The sequence below is a fragment of the Cupressus sempervirens genome, chromosome 9, assembly GCF_028749045.1.
Source record: "Cupressus sempervirens isolate cs-2001-9-10 chromosome 9, ASM2874904v1, whole genome shotgun sequence".
NCBI lineage: Eukaryota > Viridiplantae > Streptophyta > Pinopsida > Cupressales > Cupressaceae > Cupressus > Cupressus sempervirens.
Genome location: NC_143126.1, coordinates 781,303,587 through 781,322,817, shown reverse-complemented (window position 1 = coordinate 781,322,817; position 19,231 = coordinate 781,303,587). Strand labels below are relative to the sequence as shown.

General features: G+C 35.4%; 1 protein-coding gene and 1 pseudogene across 1 annotated transcript; both read right to left on the bottom strand.

The window, feature by feature from the left end:
- Positions 1-15,556: 15,556 nt before the first annotated feature.
- LOC149541048 (heat shock 70 kDa protein 14 pseudogene) lies at positions 15,557-16,777 on the bottom strand (annotated as a pseudogene).
- A 197-nt stretch (positions 16,778-16,974) lies between these two features.
- Positions 16,975-17,607, bottom strand: LOC149541047 (uncharacterized). Its single transcript, XM_089802781.1, has 2 exons — positions 17,323-17,607; positions 16,975-17,103 (listed from the first exon to the last, which is right to left on the bottom strand). Exons 1-2 carry the CDS (start codon positions 17,605-17,607, stop codon positions 16,975-16,977), a joined length of 414 nt encoding a protein of 137 aa, XP_089658907.1.
- Positions 17,608-19,231: the final 1,624 nt, after the last annotated feature.

Below are 19,231 nucleotides of genomic sequence, written 5' to 3'. Positions count from 1 at the left end.
CTAACTTGGTAATCAATAGGAAGGAATTTTTTCTTTACCTTGTTTATCATCTTTGGCCAAGTTCTGATTTTCTCCTTTCCTCTCCTTTATCTATTAGTTTGTAAATGCTCCTACCATAGTGAAGCATGACCTTTTAGCCTAGTAACTACAAACTTCACCTTCTTATTATCAGGAGTGTTTTCATACTCAAAGAGCTTCTCCATATATAAGATTCAATCTAATGTAGCATTGTTATCCAATTTTACATCATAAGGAACAACTTCTATAGTAGGCTTTGAATTTCCCTAGGCAACACTCTCAAAAATCTTTCCTTATCTTGATCTTCTTCAAGTTCTAGATTCAAGTTTGGTGCTGTTGCTTCATTATCATTTCCATCATCAAGATGTGCTCCTCTCCTCTAGGCTATCTCCATAGCATCTAATCTAGTTTAAATTCATCTCAATTGATCCAATATAACATTATCAATATTTTATCTACCATGAACCATCTTTACAAATCAAGTTCCAGCAAGACCGTAATCCTCTGCAAGTTCTAGGCCAAATCTGCAAACATGTAGCCCTACAACCAAATCCAAATTAAAGTTCTACATGATCCAATCTCCACAAGGATGAACCTCAAGCTCTTATACCACCTAACACAAGGAGGGATGGGGAAAACTAGGGCTAATGGCACACCCAACTCTCTGAACCACCCTACAAGAGTTAAAACAATGGAAGCAAACACAAAGAACAACAATGAAAGGAGGAAGAAGAGTAAAATACTTTGATTGATTCTTCAAATATTCAACATACATTCTCAGCTATAAGGCCTTCTAGGTTACGAACAAATACAAAATACATTCATACACAAAGATCAACAACAAATTCACACTTTCTAGTTCTGCTCTGCAATCCTCTTCAAAACTACCTAAAAACTCTTTTACCGCCCTAGCCCCTAGCCTAAACACTCTATTAATACTAGCCATAATGAAATATAGACCATTCTAAAACATGGAGAAGCCCCAATTTGGCTTAGCCAATATTAAATAAAAATAAACCTAACATTAAATACATAAGTCAACCTGCATCAACAATTAACTGTCCAAAAATTGATGCCTGAGCAAAATTGTGATATCTCCTAGCTCTGATTGAATTAGAAATCACACTTTGAATCATTAGTAGATAATATATCTAGCTCCTCTACAAGACCTTTAGCGCACAAAGTCTAATTCATTAAGAAAAAGTGCACATCCATTCCAAAAGTTGAGCACAGAAAACTATCACATAGAACTGCCAAAAAATCAATGTTCCAGGAGAATTTCCATATCTCCCAACTCATAAGGAGTTAGAAATTTCACCTTGGATCATAGATAGTACTCTAGGATCTATTAAATCCTTGAAGTGTGCAACCATTAATTAAATATGTAAAATTAGTTACATAGTCTACAACAAACACCCAAAAATGAAAAAATGAAGTTTCAACAGAACACCATTTCAGCAGCAAGATAAGAACTCAAAACATGCAAGATAGCAGTGCAACCTAGGATACTCCTACATAAATCCTCACAATGTTCAAAAAATTCTTTCTTCCATCAGGAGAAAAAATTTCAACCTGTATGCCTAAAATGTGAGTACACTTTTATGAGTCATTATATCCAAGATTTCTAAAAAATGAGGTCTCGAATAGTGGCTCATAGACCTCTATTCATGGAGTGCAAGGGTTTGTAATGGAGGCCCTCTATTTGACCTAGTTTGTGCCCATGTAAGTACACCATAAAATAGGAGATTCAAGGATCCAAAATATGAATGCAAATGAAAATACAAACTAATCTAAATGATAACAATGCAAAACAATGCAAAAAAGGAAATGTAATAACAATGCAATACTAATCTATGAAAACAAATATGGATCTAAGCTAATATGAAAATGCAAGAATGAAACTTCATGATGGAAGCCATGGATGCATGAGAGAAGAAGACAAGAAGATAGAAGTTCTCCACAAAAAGCTTTACTATTCAAACTCCTTAAAAAATTGCTCTCTAAACCTACAACATAACAAAAGCATAATAATGAATTTTAAAAATGAGGGTAGGGCTCTCCCTTATAAAGAAAAAATGTGGAGGTGGGAAGCTTCTCACAACTAATATGGGATAATAAAGTTTGGTGTGAGACAAAATTCCACCAAAGAGAAAAGAGGAGAATAATTAAATGAGGGAAGGAAAAAGGAATTTATTTAATTTTTATTTGTTTCATTTCTTTTTTCACATTGGATTTTATTTAATTAAAAGGGAGCAAGTTCTTTTAATTAAATAAGAAATATTTAATTAAATTAAAAGAAGGGTTTTCTCTTAATTAATTAAAAGTGGATGAATTTAATTAAAAGAGAGGTTTTCTTTTAATTAAATGGGGACTTATTTTATTTAATTAAAAGGGAGATTATCTTTTAATTAAATAAGACTTAGGATAAAATGATCAACCTTAGAAAATATTGAAATAATTAAATTAATTACAATTTGATCAAAGAAATTAATTTGAATTGATTTTAAAAAAATTGCAAACCATTGATTCAGGAAATTGATAAATTGATAACTTGAATAATGGGGGCCCATAGTCTAGGTGACCATTTTAGGGTGCATATATTTGCCTCTCTTTGACTAATTTGTGATCAATTTGGGAACACATGTAGTCAAAGAAAGAAATTGAAGTGTAGGTCGATTTGGGATCACAAAACAACCCAGATGTGTAGTCAATTTGGAAACACATCAGGAGAAAGAATACAAATAAATTTTGACTTAAAAAAGTCTAGGATAAAATTGATAAAACTAAATCAAGGATTGAAGTTGATAGATACTACCCCCTCATGATCGAAATTTGAATGAGATAGAGGAGAAACAACAAATCAATAAATTTGATCAAATCGAACAAAAGATAAGGTTCTTGATGTAAGATGAAGGAGATAAGAATCAAAGAATCAAGGTAGATAAAAAAGAATGAAATATTATGCCCCAAAGGTGATTTAGAAGAAAGAAGTGGGGTAAAAGCAAATGGAAGATATGGAAAGAAACAAAAAGAAGAAAAGAATTTTTTTATAAGAAAAAGAATGCCCCAAAATCAATCAAATATTTAATATAAAATTTTTGATTGAGATCATGAAAGAAGATAAGGAAATGAAGATCAAAACATGACCATAGTTGATTAAAAGTCCATAAGAAAGATTAGGGGAAAACCTTCTCGAACTCATAATATAGCCTAAAAATGCAAACTAACATGAAGTATAATAATGCAAGATACATGAAAATGAAAAGGTGTACTTGCAATAGAGAAACTATAACATAAGATTTTGTGTTCACCATTCATTAGAGAATGTTAAAGAACTTATTTTCATCATTGGGACATTATTAACAAACATCTAAAAATCACACAATCATCACTAGTCACAAATGGAGCTATGAAGACATGAATGTGATTTATATTGGATTGGAATGTGGAAATATTCTAACATAAGCATCAAAGACATAAAGGTCAAGATGACTCCAATGTTATCTTACCCAATTTAATGTAGTAAAAGTATGCTCACATCAAGGCATAGATCCTAGGATGACCATAAGAACAGTTGTGTAAAAGTTGTCAAGGATGATGCCTCAAATCTCCTAAGTGTTTCAAGGGGACAACAAGAGACACTCTAGAGTTTCAAGACCACACCCACAAGTAGAAAACAAATAAAAACATGCCCCATGCCCCAAGTCCTCTAGTTATGCATCCCGAAGAGACTTATCAGACAAAGGGCTTTCAATAAAAATCAATAATAGTCAGCACACAAAGAAAAGGTCATGAAATAAGTCAAGCATTAAGTGTTTGTGTTAAAAAAGTTTAAGTGTATTAACTGATACTAAGTTTCGAGGATAAGGATCAAATGCTTGCAAGTAGGTAAGATCACATGACAAAACTAGGTAAGACCAAACTAATAAGTGTTGACAAAATCTCAATGTCAGGGCTTGTATTGAAAAATACAATTGTGATGGTGTTGAAAAACACTAGTTGCAAGGTGTCCTAAACACTAACACAGCCAAGAGGCCAAAGCTTACATAGTTTTGTCCCCTAGACAAAGACCAATTCTAGACCATGGCAACAAGGACAAGACATGATGCAAAAGGGTTAAGTATCGAGGGTGCATGCTAAGAAACAGGGGTGCAAAGGTCTCAAACAACACCCGTTTCTAGGTTTTCAAAACTTGGACTTTTAAATTTTTTTAGGACTTTTAATATTTTTTTTTGTATTTTTGCTACCAAGGCCCTTATTTTCAGGTTTTCACCAAGGCACTTTTTGTTAGACTGTGGTGACTGATCAGGAAAGTACTGTACATACTTCATAAATAGTGGGGTTCGGGGCATCGACCCAAATTTTTTTTTTGGGCAGTAGCCGACATGGTAGCTGACATATTATGGCCGACATATGGCCAACATGTTATAACCCTAAAGCGGTTTAATACTTGTATAAAAGGGCTTAGGGTTGGGTATTTTTCATGGGTTGTGATACGAAATTGGTTCTTGCGGCGGTATTGAGCTGTAAGGGATTACAGATTGTAATCAGGTTGTAATCACTGGATTGTAATAAGATCGGACTTGCTGTTTGGTGGATGTAGCCCAGGGATTGGGTGAACCACATTAAATCTTGGTGCCTTGTGTTCATTTCTGTGTGATCTATTTTTTTTTTTTTATTGGTTATATTTGCATGTATTTTTTATTTCTATCCGTAGTTTATCCTAACAAGTGGTATTAGAGCGAGGTTGTCTTTCAGTTTTCCTCTGCAGGAAAGTCTCACGGTTAAGTGGGAGTCTCACAGTTGAGTGGGAGCGATGGCAGATGAGGGTAAGTTGAGGGTTGACAGGTTTAATGGGCAGAACTTCCAGTTATGGAAGATGCAAATGGAAGACTATTTATATCAGAAGGATTTATGGAAGCCGTTGGAAGGAAAAGCCAAGAATCAGGGTACTATGTCAGAGGCTGAATGGGATCTTTTGGATAGAAAGGCACTTGAAAGCATTCGTTTATGCTTGGCACCATCGGTGGCATTTAATATTACAAAAGAAAAGACGACAGAAGATTTGATGAAAACCCTAGCGACATTGTATGAAAAGCCCTCTGCTTCAAACAAGGTATTTCTCATGAAGCATTTATTTAATATGAAAATGGAAAAAGGTGGATCTGTTGTAGATCATTTAAATGAATTTAATACTATTACTAGTCAATTATCTTCTGTGGGTATCAATTTTGATGAAGAAATTAGGGCTCTCTTGATTTTGTGTTCTTTGCCTGAAAGCTGGAATGGCTTGGTAATGGCGGTGAGTAATTCTATTCCTAGATCTAGTACCCTAAAATATGATGATGTGATCGGTGTTATTTTAAGTGAGGAAACTCGTAGAAAATCCTCAGGTGGATCTACATCAGGAAGTGCTTTAAATGCACAAAGCAGGGGCAGAATGACTGAAAGAGGAAGTAACTCTGGAAATCGTGGAAAATCAAAAGGAAAGTCAAAGGGGAGGAGGTCTCAATCAAGAGGACCAAATGATTGCTGGTACTGTGGGAAACCAGGGCACAAAAAGAAAGATTGCTAGAATCGAAAGAAAAATGAAGGAGATAAATCAGATGGAGACAAGGAGGCAAATGTGGTAAGTAACAAATCCGAAGAGGATGCTTTGCTTCTGTCTTTAGAGAGTGTTGATGATTCATGGGTTTTAGATTCTGTTGCTTCATTTCATGCTACACCTCATAGAGGTTATTTCATTGATTATGTCCAAGGGGATTTTGGGCTTGTTTATTTGGGGGATAATGAAACCTGTCAGATTGTTGGAAAGGGAAAAATTAAGATTAAGTTGCAGAATGGAAATCATTGGCTACTACATGAGGTAAAACATGTTCCAAAACTAAGTAGAAATTTAATTTCAGCAGGGCAACTCAGTGATGAGGGTTGTGTAGTTACTTTTAATGATAAAAATTGAAAGGTTTCAAAAGGTTCCCTTGTAGTAGAAAAAGGTGTGAAAGTAGGCACCTTATATCTTTGTACAGGTCATATTGTTCCTTCTACTTTGATTGTTTTAGAGAAAAATGAATATTCAGGAATAATTACTGCAGTTGAGTAGGGAGAACAAATAACTGCTGTAGATTCTGATACAGCGATGTGGCACAATAGACTTGGGCACATGAGTGAGAAAGGTATGAAAGTACTTCATTCAAGGAAAGTTTTACCAGGTCTAAAATGTGTGAATATGGATTTCTATGAAAGTTGTGTGTATGGAAAACAAAAGAGAGTGAGTTTTGTAAAGACAGGGAAGGAAAACAAAAAGGAGAAATTAGAGCTTGTGCATACAGATGTATGGGGACCAGCCCAGGTATCTTCCCTTGGTGGCTCTCATTATTATATTACATTTATTGATGATGCAACTAGAAAAGTATGGGTCTATTTCCTTAGACAGAAATTTTATGTATTTCAAACTTTTAAGAAATGGAAATGCTTGGTTGAAAATGAGACTGGTAAGAAATTAAAATATCTCAGATCTGATAATGGTGGTGAGTATTGCAGTCATGAATTTGAAGATTATTGCTCCACTAATGGTATTCATTGACAAAAAATAGTTCCAAGGACTCCATAGGAAAATGGAGTGGCTGAACGCATGAACAGGACTATAATGGAGCGCGCAAGGAGCATGAGGTTGCATGCTGGGTTGCCCTTACACATGTGGGTGGAGGCTATCAATACTACAGTATATTTGATTAATAGAGGTCCCTCTACTCCTTTGGGCTATGGTATTCCAGAGGAAGCATGGACTAGTAAGAAGGTGTGTTATTCTTTTCTCAAGACCTTCGGTTGTGAAGCTTTTGCTCATATAGACTCTGAAAATAGAACCAAGCTAGAAGCTAAATCAAAGAAATGTGTCTTTGTTGGATATGGCATTAATGAATTTGGCTATAGGCTTTGGGATTTTGCAAATCATAAAATTATAAGAAGTCGGGATGTCATATTCAATGAAAAACTGTTGTACAAACTGTTGCAGCAACATGAGAAGAAAGAAGATGATTATGTAGTGCTGGATGATACTCCAAAAGCCGATGTTCCAACCATTCCTCATGATGTGCAACAACTGCAACAACAAATACCACACACACCAGTGAATGTTAGACGGTCAACAAGGCAAATTAGACCTCCACAAAGGTTTTCTCCCTCTTTGTATTCTATTTTACTTACTGATGCTGGTGAACCTGAAATTTATGATGAAGCTGTGCAGGTGGATACTAAGATTCAGTGGGAGTCTACAATGAAAGATGAAATGGACTCTTTGCTGAAAAATAAGACATGGGATTTGTGCAAGTTGCCTGCAGGTAAAAAGGCTTTACAGAATAAATGGGTTTACAGGTTGAAAGAAGAGGAAGGAGGTAAGAAAAGATTTAAGGCCAGGTTAGTTGTAAAAGGCTTTGCACAGAAAAAGGGAATTGATTTTGATGAGATATTTTCTCCTGTTGTTAAAATGACTTCTATTCGTACTGTTTTAAGTCTTGTGGCTACTGAAGATTTTCATTTAGAGCAGATGGATGTTAAAACAACCTTTCTTCATGGTGATTTGGATGAAGAAATATATATGGCTCAGCCACAGGGTTTAGAGGTCAAAGGTAAGGAGAACTTAGTGTGCAAATTGAAGAAAAGTTTATATGGCTTGAAGCAAGCACCTCGGCAATGGTATCTGAAATTTGACAGTTTTATGCATGAGCATGGATATAATAGGTGTCATTCAGATTATTGTGTTTATTTTAAGAGGTTGGATGATGATAGCTACATTATTTTATGTTTATATGTTGATGATATGCTTGTAGCTGGGTCTAACATGGATCATATTAAGGGGCTGAAATGCCAATTAGCACATGCATTTGCTATGAAGGATTTGAGGGCAGAAAAACAAATCCTTGGTATGAAGATTTGCAGAGATAGGAAGAACAGAACATTGATGCTATCTCAAGCTAATTATGTTGAGAAGGTGTTGCAACGTTTCTCTATGGAGAATGCTAAAGCTGTCAGCACACCTTTACCTAGTCATTTGAAATTGACTAAGGCAATGTGTCCCAAGACACAAGAAGAGGAGGATAAGATGTCCAAGGTACCCTATGCTTCAGTTGTAGGAAGCTTGATGTATGTTATGGTATGCACTAGGCCAGATATTGCACATGCAGTGGGAGTCATTAGCAGGTATATGAGTCATCCAAGATTTGAGCATTGGAATGCTGTCAAGTGGATTCTCAGATATTTGAGAGGAACATCCAATAAGTGTTTACACTTTGGGGGCTCTACTACTGATTTACAGGGCTATGTTGACTTAGATTTGGCTGGGGATATTGATACCAGGTGGAGTACTATAGGTTATGTCTTTATTGTTGGTGAGGCAACCAAGGAGATGATATGGCTTCAGTTCTTCTTGGAAGAATTGGGACATCCTCAGAAAGGTAATTATTTGTTCACAAATAGTCAGAGTGCCATTCATCTTGCTAAGAATTCAGCTCTGCATTCTAAGACCAAACACATACAGTTGTGGTACCATTTCATTCGATCAGTTTTGGAGGATGGACAGTTAAAGCTAGAGAAGATACATACCAATGGCAATCCAGAAGATATGTTGACAAAGGTTGTAACAAGGGAGAAGCTGAACTCCTCTTCAGCTTTGGTTGGTCTTTTAGACTGAAAATGAATAAAAGTACAGTAGAGTCTAGGATGGTTTGATCAAGTGGGAGCCCCATGTGGTAGTGGTATTGCTATAGGATCAGTCTCCAAGTGGGAGATTGTTGTTTAGTGTGGAGCCTGATCAGTCCCCAATTGGGAGATTGTTAGACTGTGGTGACTGACCAGGAAAGTACTATACATACTTCATAAATAGCCGACATGGTAGCCGACATATTATGGCCAACATATGGCCGACATGTTATAACCCTAAAGCGATTTAATACTTGTATAAAAGGGCTTAGGGTTGGGTATTTTCCATGGGTTGTGATACGAAATTGGTTCTTGCGGCAGTATTGAGCTGTAAGGGATTACGGATTGTAATCAGGTTGTAATCACTGGATTGTAATAAGATCAGACTTGCTATTTGGTGGATGTAGCCCAGGGATTGGGTGAACCACGTTAAATCTTGGTGCCTTGTGTTCATTTCTGTGTGATCTATTATTTTTTTTTGTTATTGGTTATATTTGCATGTAGTTTTTATTTCTGTCCGTAGTTTATCCTAACAGTATACTAAGGTATGAGTAGTTTGAATAGAGGCTAGAATAATGAAAGATTATGACTATCATGACATAGAGTATAATGAACACTAAAGGATGAGAATAAGACAACTAAGAGACATGACTAGTTAAAGTATAGACCATGAGTCATTAGCCAAGAAAAATGCTGCTGTTTGTGACTGTTTATAGACAGAGAAGAGGTAAGCCAATGTAGGACACAGACTAGATGAAGAGCATAGATAGCTCAAACAGATTGATTGGATAGTTTTGACACAAGATTTCATGTGAAGATCCTCTAGGAGGCATTGGAGAAAGTACATAGAGACAAAAAAATCTTAGAACAACAATTAAAACTCACACGAGGATGTGGTATAGGCCATGTGTAGAAGTGCTAGGATTTGGCAGATAAAATAGAGTGCTATCAGCAAGATCTTGAGTGAGGATGTGCAAGTACTTTCAAGAGGATCCAGATAGAACCATGTAAAGAAGTGACAAGTCAAAAAGTACTTGTGCAAAATGTTGCAAATTGTGCACAAAAATTGAGGCTAGATTGACAACTAAACTAGATTTTGAAAAATTTAGACTATTCTGAACAAATTGTTGGAGAGTTTGATAGATATTAGATAAATTGCAAAGGTTGATTTTCAAGTTGTGAAATAGCGTTGGGTTTTGAACAAGACAAAGTGTTTTCAACAAGACACGGGAAACAAGCAACAATTGAATACAATCCAACTAAGGACAAAGCATCTTAGAGGGATAGGGGGGTCTTGATGTTTAGTTTGTTTTAGCAGGTTTGGACATATTTAAGACTCAATAACAAACACATTTCATCCCTAAAAACCAAAAATGGTAGAGAAGGAAAAACCTTTGTCCCACAACTTATGTGCATGCATGCACCTCACACAACCATGTCACCCCCTAGAAGGTGCCTATGTTTTTGGTGTATTCAAAGGGCTCAATAACATATACATTGAATGAACACCCTTGTGGTAGGGGTCAAGCATGTATACCACCTTCCAACACCCAATATCATGCCTATGGTGAGTTCTATAGGAGAGATTCTTACCCCTCCTTGCACAAAGATTATGCCTCCTTTCGGAGGTGAACTAGGTAGGCTCTAACTAAAGGTTTTTACTTGGCTTCCATTTGTATTAATCCTTGGTGGCTCTACAAGTAGAGTTGAAACCAAAAACCCACACCAGCATCTGAAAGTACACACACTTGCTTAGCAATACTGGGGCTAGCGTCAACCAATGTAATAGACAGAATCTCCCCTTGCAATGCAATGTCAAGAATCAAGAGGAAGAAATTAATACGGCTTTGGAGTCTTTCACTCTACAAAGCTTCTTTATTATAGTGAGTTGGAATCTCCAATGAAAGGAGTGTGCTCACTTGGGTCATTCCTGGAGGTTGGATTACTCCGGTAGGCCCTTTAAAGGATTGACTCAGACTAGTAATTTGAACATAAGAGTCAAAGTTTCTGATTTCCCTCAACGGGAAATAGCATACTCCTCTACCTTATTTTCTCACCCAAACACACAAAAAAAATTAATCACCAACTTAGCTTAATCAATCTAGACTTATCCTTTCTAAATATTTTGATCCCCTAAAAGGAAATCATCATCTCATCATAGAAGAGGATTTGCACTAGAGAACCACTAAGTTTCTTGCCTCCCTCAGATGTTGTCTTTCAAAGGCTTCCAAGTTTTTGATTCACCCTTGGTCATGACCTCCAAGTGGTGAAGAGCATAATCCCCTATTCCTCTGTCTTGCACCTTATGAGGGTCACAAGTGCTAATTAAACTATGTTTGAAAAGCAAGAAAACAACACATTATTTTAGTGGGTTTTAAAATTGGTCTTTGACAATCGTATCTTTGATAGCGTCCTGCAAACACATAGTCAGTTCATGTTTGGGAAAGTTTGTATAAAGGATTCTTCATCAAATATCCTGTAGGCAACTATTAGGTTGTAGAAAACTAGAAAAATTGAAATAAAGATGCTTTAAAGAAAACTTGTTAGTGAAAAATGATAAACAACATACTGAAAAAATTGCATCTTAACTATGTTGTTTCAAGATTTCATGCAAAATCTTTCATAGGTCTGCATGAGTTCTTGCACTGACACATGCGAGAAAATGAGGTGCCACACAAGAATCTATGGAATAGGGCACTTTTTCGCATGAAAATGTGGAGAGAGACATGTGAAACCCTTGAATCGTCATGCAAAAATTAATTTTTTTGTGCGAAAATTTGGAAGATTGTATGGAAAAGCATGAAAGACTGATGAAAATGTTTGAAAATAAGATAGATGAGGCCAGAAAAATGGTTTTTCTCTACCCCACAGTGGGCGCCAGGAATGTATACATGAAAATGTGACCTTGAATCTTTCACGTACACTTCAACATGGTCATTATATGCAGATTCATCTTGGAATAAACATGGAGTCGTTTACCCAAGAAGTTTGATAATGCAACCTGTCATCTTCTAACTGGAAGGATTTTGCCAGTTGTGCTCTTAGAATGATATGTAGGCAACCAAACCTTTCTAGAATGAAGGATTTTTATACGAAGTATGATTATGCAATTAATGTATATGAAGTGCAAGCACTAATCTAAGAAAATAGAAGATATTAAGCTAAATGTTTGCATTCTTAATCTAAATGACAGATTAAAAATGATAGCAATGGGAATGCTAGAAAGAAAATGAGTACTTAGTTCGATAGCAATTCAATACCATTCAAATTCTAACCTCCGTAATGAGGGATTGAGAGTCCCTTAAATAGAATCCAAGAATTGATCAATGGTTAAGATCAATTTAGATGGACGATTAAGATTAAAGAGAAGATTCAGTTGAAATGGAAACTTCCTTGTGCAAGTGAAGTTAACTATTTCAAATCTGAATGTGATGAGTAGTTAACTAAGATTTTCATGTGTGTGAGAACAAGTTAACTAAATTGATTCCAATTCAAGAGATAGTTCACTTAGAGTTTTGATTTTGGAATTCAAGAGAAGATTTTGAAGATATTATTTAATTTAATAAAGTGAGATATGACCTCATAAATGCCTTTTTCATTTAATTGAATAATCCCATTCAATTAATTAAAGTGAGCATAATTATTAAATTAAATATTCTAATTCCTTAGTAAATTAGCCTTAGGATATAATTTAATTTCATTAAAGTATAAACACTTTTAATTAAATTAAATCTTAATCAATCAGTTTAATGTGAGTAATTCAAGTCAATACTTTAGGAATTAAATAAGTAGCCTAATTAATGCAGATTAAGGTCGTCTACATTTGACAATTAAGTCAAGTAGCGAAGATCAGAATAAGAATTGCCTAGTAAAATAGGAATTAGAAGTTGATCAAAATAGACCAGAATTGGTTAACATGACAATGAGACAATTTTGAGGTATTAAAAAAATCACCTTGAGAGATTACAAAACCTAATTATATGAGTTCTTACTTTGGTAACTCACTATTCTATAGGTTAATAGCTAGCTTCTATTCATGTAATATCCTTAACACAATCTCTAGGTGCTTCATGTGTTCTTCTTTTTTATTTCTAAAGATGAGGATGCCATTAAGATACACTACTAAAAATATTCCTATATAATCTTTCAATACTTCTTTCATTAACCTCATAAATTTCCTATGTGCATTAGTGAAGCAAAATGAAATAACTAACCACTCATAAAGACCTTATGTAGTCTTGAATATTATTTTCCACTCATCCCCCTCTTCCATACTAATTTGATGATATCCACTTGTAAGGTCAATCTTAGTAAAGTACTTAGCCCCTCTTAGACAATCCATCAAATCTTCTATACTAGGAATAGGAAACCTATATCATATAGTTATCCTATTAATTACTTAGAATTAGTACATAATACTCACTTACCTCCCTTCTTGAGTTCCAAAACAATTAGAATGATACATAAGCTTATACTCTTCTTGATTAACCCTTGATCATGTAACTCTTGAACTTTTCTTTCTATTTTCTTGTTTTGGTCTAGTGTCATCTTGTTTATAGATTTGTTAGGAAAAGATTCCCTTGGTATGAAGTCTATTTGATCGATAATAACTCTTTATGGATTTAAGGTTATTGGTGTCCCATCGCTAATGATGTCACTGAAATAATATAGCAGTTGTTTTACCTCTATAGGAAATTATGGATTTGGTTTGTGCTCTTCCTTGGGTTTTATTACTATTTCAAACTCATTCTTGAGATCATATAAGAACTCTTTCCCACTCATTAGAAGTACATTTGAATCCACTAACGTGTCTGCTCCTTCAACTAAGGATTGAATCTTGTAGGAGACCCTGTTGGCTCCTAATTTAACAAAATTTGAATCATAAAGTATGCAATGCAAGAATGCATATATGGGCAACTATCTCCAATCATGGACACAATTCACCAAGAACCTGGGCCAACTGTAAGGCTACACACCTTCACTTTAGGCTCCGCAAAACCTAGGTGGGTGAACATCTTAAGATCTGATTATGTGACCAGTGCAATGAGCATAATTAGGATCTAGAATAACATATGAAACCCTTAAATCTTCTATACTTAACCAAGAAATCATAAGCACGAAATAGCCAATAGCATGACTCATGAAACTAGTAAGCTAAGTGAGGGTTAAAGTTTGAATAACTTTCAACATAAAAAGGGAAAAGATGATTTAATATGTTGATAACAACAAGACCTAAGTATGAGAAAAAAAATTGAATGATCCTATCTCTGATCAGTGCCTTATCTATTAGGTGATTACATGTATTAAAACCATACATCTCCTGGAAATTTGTGATATAATTCCTACATCAAGATTCCTTATCTATATTTCACCTTGTGAATAAACATCTGCTTCAAAATGAATCTCATACTCAGACCATCCCATCATGAAATTTGCAAACTCTATGATAAACAGATCAAGCAATTACATGGCTCTTTGTTCGGCAAGCAAGACATTTCAACCACATACATTTTTAAACAAAATGCAACCTAGTTTATGCTCTTGTTCAAAAACTAGAAAAGATGACAAATCCATGAATAGGAGACAAGATTCAGAATGAATATAAACCCCTTTGTTGTGCTTTATTTTTTTTCCTTGAAAACAAATACATGAAAGATGTACATAAATGACTCACAAATCACCAAAGAAATGAGAACTATTTGCATAAAACTTAAATGTTGCTCAATACAAGAGAAATTGCTAAAGAATGGTGTCTCAGTAGTGAGAAGTTTTTCTCAAAAAACTAGAACCAACCCTTGCAATGGATGAGAAAGAAGAAGATATAGACAAGGAGGGAATTCTCAGGTCTGATTTGAAGACAACATGTGTCCACTTGCAAAACCTCTTTCCTCTTTCTACCCATTTGATCTGATATGGTTTTCATCATTATTCTATAATTGACTTGTAAATATCTCTGCTTAAGATGAAAACCATTCTGCAACCAAAATATCTAAAGATCCTAATGAGATCCTGAAGGAATTGAGGATTAACTAGTTTGAAAGTGACCAAATTTGACCCCAACTAAATTCTTACCATGTTTTACCAAGCTTCTAACTGGATTTTCAATTTTTACCAATTCCACTGAGAAGGCCCCAAATTTTACATTTTTTCCTATATCTTGAACCAGTGAGCACCTATGCAAAAATGAACCTCGTAATTGAAAAGTTTATCTTCTCTTGATTTCGACGATATATAATATCGCTATATTTTCCTCTTAGAAACCCCCTAAATCTCAGTTTGAAAAAAATGTCCCTCTGCCATATGGCTCAGGTTTGCACTTTTTATTTTTTCAAAAAGTAAAAAATTCTAAAGTTTGAACTTTAGAAAATAATCCATTTGCAATTATAAAAATATGAATGTGCATATTTTGAAGAAATAATAATAAAAATATTTTTTATCATTTTTCAAATTTCTCACACCCTTCAAATTTGAGTCAACTTTGGTTTGATTGAGCTACCACGTGGTAGCACCCAACTGGCCAACCTCTATCTAGTCACCTACCACTATATCCGACACCTCACAACTAGCTTAGAACCACTACCACATGGCATCCGAGTGCTTGCCTGCATTCTTTAAACCTCGAGAAACTTCCCAAGTGGGGAAGCACCCACCACAGGATGTGCCATGTGGTGCAATCCTGTGCATTTTTCCTTTTGGTGTGCCGCATCATCACACTCAACAATTAGTTTAAAAATTTTCTATAGTCACCTCTAGCTGGCCGACCACAAGCTGAGCCCACCACATGTTGAGTGCCTTATAAAAGGTCATTGTCTTTTGGACACCTAACTATTGAGTTCTTTTGAATTTAAACATTAAAACATCTACCAACCCACTCAGTGTGGGATATATTGCTTTTATTGTTTTTTTCCCTATTCTGCGCTTTCACTGCCACTGGTTGCTCCTTATTCTCTTCCATCACTCTATCCTGCAAAGCCATTTCAAACTCTTTCTGTACAACCTTTTTGAAATTCTACCCATGCCAGCCCACCAAATATTAATTTTGAAAGAGGCAATTCTATTTTCTTTGTCTTTTTCTTTTTCACCATTTTGACCTTAGCATCAGTCTCCATCTAGAAAGTCTTATCATCCAACTTAGGAACTCCATTCTCTGAAGTTGCTCCTGTAGATGCCTATTCAACAACAATCTTGGCCTCTTTCATGTTAACATCAACATTTTCATCAACCCCAAAAACACCATTGCTTTGACCATCATCTATCTCCATGGCAACGACTTCTTTTTCTTCCTTTGCATTTTCTTGTGCAAGTGTAACAGGAAGTTCCACTTCCTCTTCTTCAATCATAGCTACAAAAGTAACCTAGACAACTCCATTCTTGTCCAATTACACTTTAACTTTGATCTTGGCCTTTTCATCATTTGGTGTTTGGAATGGACCAATCGTGTATGAGCTTATATGCTATACCCGAACAAGAGTTGGATCTGCATATAGAACATCAAGCGTAAAGGTCCTTGGCTTGAAAATAGTTATGACCTTCATACTTGGTACCACATTTCCTTTAGGAAAAATAATAGAGTTTTGTGGACCGGTATCTTCTGTCTCATTAGAACCCCTCTAGGATAATGCAATTGAGAAAGGGAGACTTTCTTGTATCTTGAAATCCCACACTTTGAATGTTGGGCTAAGAATCACACATTGCAGGGCACAACCTTGAGCAACACATTCACTAGCATTCATTGTCCTTCTTGGTTCCTTGCCAAAGAACTCTGTCAATATCTTCATTATTGAAGGAACTCGCGAACTAGAACCCACAACCTTGATTGAATGAATTTTATTCGCAGTAATCCCTACATCAAACAGAGCCCTCTCACAGGGCCCCTTAATGTGCTCAAGAATGGGAAGTGAAAGCTGCTCAAACTCATCTCTTCTGATAAATCCTCTCACATTTCATCCATTAGGCACTCAATGTTAAGTGGTGCCTCAGGATTGGCACTTAAAACCTTCTTGAGCTTCTCACATGTAGCCTGAAGCTGCTGACTAGCACGACCATTACCAAGAACATCAATTTGTTACTAATTTTTGAAAAGGCTTGCAAAATGCATGAAAAGTGCTAACACTTTCACATGAACTTGTTCATTGCTATCAAAAAATCACTATTAGTTTTTCCTTATGATGAATAGGTGACAATGACAAGAAACAAAGTGGCTACTAGTATTTATGCCTATCTACCCACTGAAATGCTAACTGGATTGATCGTAGCAACATCTTAAGCAAAAAAAATCTCAAATCTAGGTACAACATCTAATAGTATGTCACCAAGCTTCATCTTTTCTACACCACTCTCATATACAAGTAGTTTCCCCATGAATCCTAGTGGAAGCCTTTCAAGCATAAACTTTCTTCATTACTAGTACCTGAAGCACTAGAGCTACTAGCTGACTTATCATCTGACTGACTAACATCTTTACTATTTGCACTAGTGCTAGTTTCAGTAGCATTCTCAGCCTTGACAATAGGTAACCTACCTAATAGTAGTGAACTTGAAAGCTAGGAAAAAGAAAATGTTGTCATCAGTGCTCTAGTTCCATAAGTCAAGCTCTTCTACTAGGACTACGGTATCCTCATCGAATGTGTTAATTGATCCTTCCCAAAATTCTTCTTCATTTAGCATCTCAAGTTTTCCAGAGTGTGACTTTCTTAAAGGAAGATAAATAGGATAGTACATAAAATAGTCCATGGGTTCATCATATTGCTTTGGTAATTTTCTAGTTTTGTCATCTATAAGCATTACTTTGTAGACATAATCATCAATTGATGGCTTTTTGTCCACTCCCCAAGAACTTCCATGGTGGTGCTCATTAATAGATGACATTGCCCGAGAGAAGGCTTTTAATGCCATCACCAAATTTTCACATGATCTCCAATATCAATATTACTAAGCTCTTGTATGAGATGATCATAACTTGTGTAATCCCCTCTTTAAAATATTTTCAGTTCTCAAGATTCTATCAATTTGATAAAATCAATTGGAACCCAAAATGGGTTCGGCTAAAAATATTTAGTTTTCGAATGACTGACATCTCAAAATGATCTACCCACCACATAGCATTGATATGGAACAAATTTGAGCACTAGAAACAAATTTGCAACTCACTTTATACCTTTCTGCAAACTTGTCACCTTTGTGCCAGGAGGTCCTTTGACTAGCTTTAAAAATTGACAAAAACACCTGACTAGGCTCTGAAATTGAACATACTAATTCTTTGTTTCGCATACTATTATCATGTTAAATCTTGTCTCATGATGAATCCTCAGTCAAAAGATATTGACTATCAAAGTTTCCCCCGTAGGACTACCTAGAAGAAAACATGTTAGAAAATAATAAATTGCGTTCTATTTTGGTTTTGAAAACTAGGCAACATGACACTAGGGGAAATGAAAACTGAGGCATTAATTCGATATCATGAGGACAATATTAATCTACAATTTGGGCTCATGAAAAATAATTGGGTGCAAATGGAAAGCGGTCAAAATGGGCTACTCAGAATTTGCAAATAGAAAGTACTGACAGAAAAGCATTTTTTGCAAACAGAATTGACCTGGCAAAGTGTGTAGATAGATTTTTCAAGACTTGTAAATTGGCATGCTCAAAGTATTTTTTTAGTACAACATAGTAGTAAAATCCATTTGAACTCACCTATCACAGATTTTGAGATATGACATCATAAACAGGGGTACTAACAAATTTGCACTTCTTGACACCAATAAAAAGTTAGAAATTGCATTTGGAATCATGTTTGAAGACTGACCAAACAGATTCATCATAAGCTCAAACTTGTAACATAGCAAGTATTTGACCTCTAAAATGCAACAAAAAAGGAATTTTCTCAATCCAATCAACTGGGTCAAATTATAAAAAGTCAAATAGGGCCTCCCAGAATTTAAAACAATTCACATCAACATGACATCGATAAATGACCAACTTTGAGGGATTCAAAACCTAGTCAAACAGATTTGAAATAACTCAAAATATGAAATATTGGCTCTTTGGTATGGACACTAAACATTCAAAAAGCGGTGAGTCATGCAAATTTATTTGGTGTGAGATATTCAATTGCAAACATAGCCTCCTATCGCTGTTTGACACTTACGCAAAAATGTAGAATTGGAGATTACTCAAAATGGGACTTCACAAAATGGCTCAGAATAACAATTTATCTTCATGGAACAAGTGGATATGCTGAATGGAAGGTGTTAGAAATAGTAAACACCTCTTAGGCCTCAAATGGACAGCCAGGTACACCTGCATTTAAAAGCATTTATAAGGCTTGATTTCTTTAATGGTACTCAAAATTAGGGCTTCGATTTTGAGTCTCAACAGTACTTTACGTTATTCTCAATCTCTATGGCTATCATGAATTCCTAATGCAAAGTCTTAGGTTCATTATCTCTCAATAGGTAACTCATCTTTTTATCAAATGCATCAAGATAAACAAGTAGACACACTTGATCATCCGGCTTAT

Bases quoted from the DNA above. Each gene is read 5' to 3' on its own strand.
- LOC149541047 (XM_089802781.1), bottom strand. From the start codon at position 17,607: ATGGCATTAAAAGCCTTCTCTCGGGCAATGTCATCTATTAATGAGCAC. The intron at 17,104-17,322 runs GTAGTCCTAGTA...TAATGAAGAAAG, and splicing joins ACACATTCGATGAGGATACC to TTTATGCTTGAAAGGCTTCC.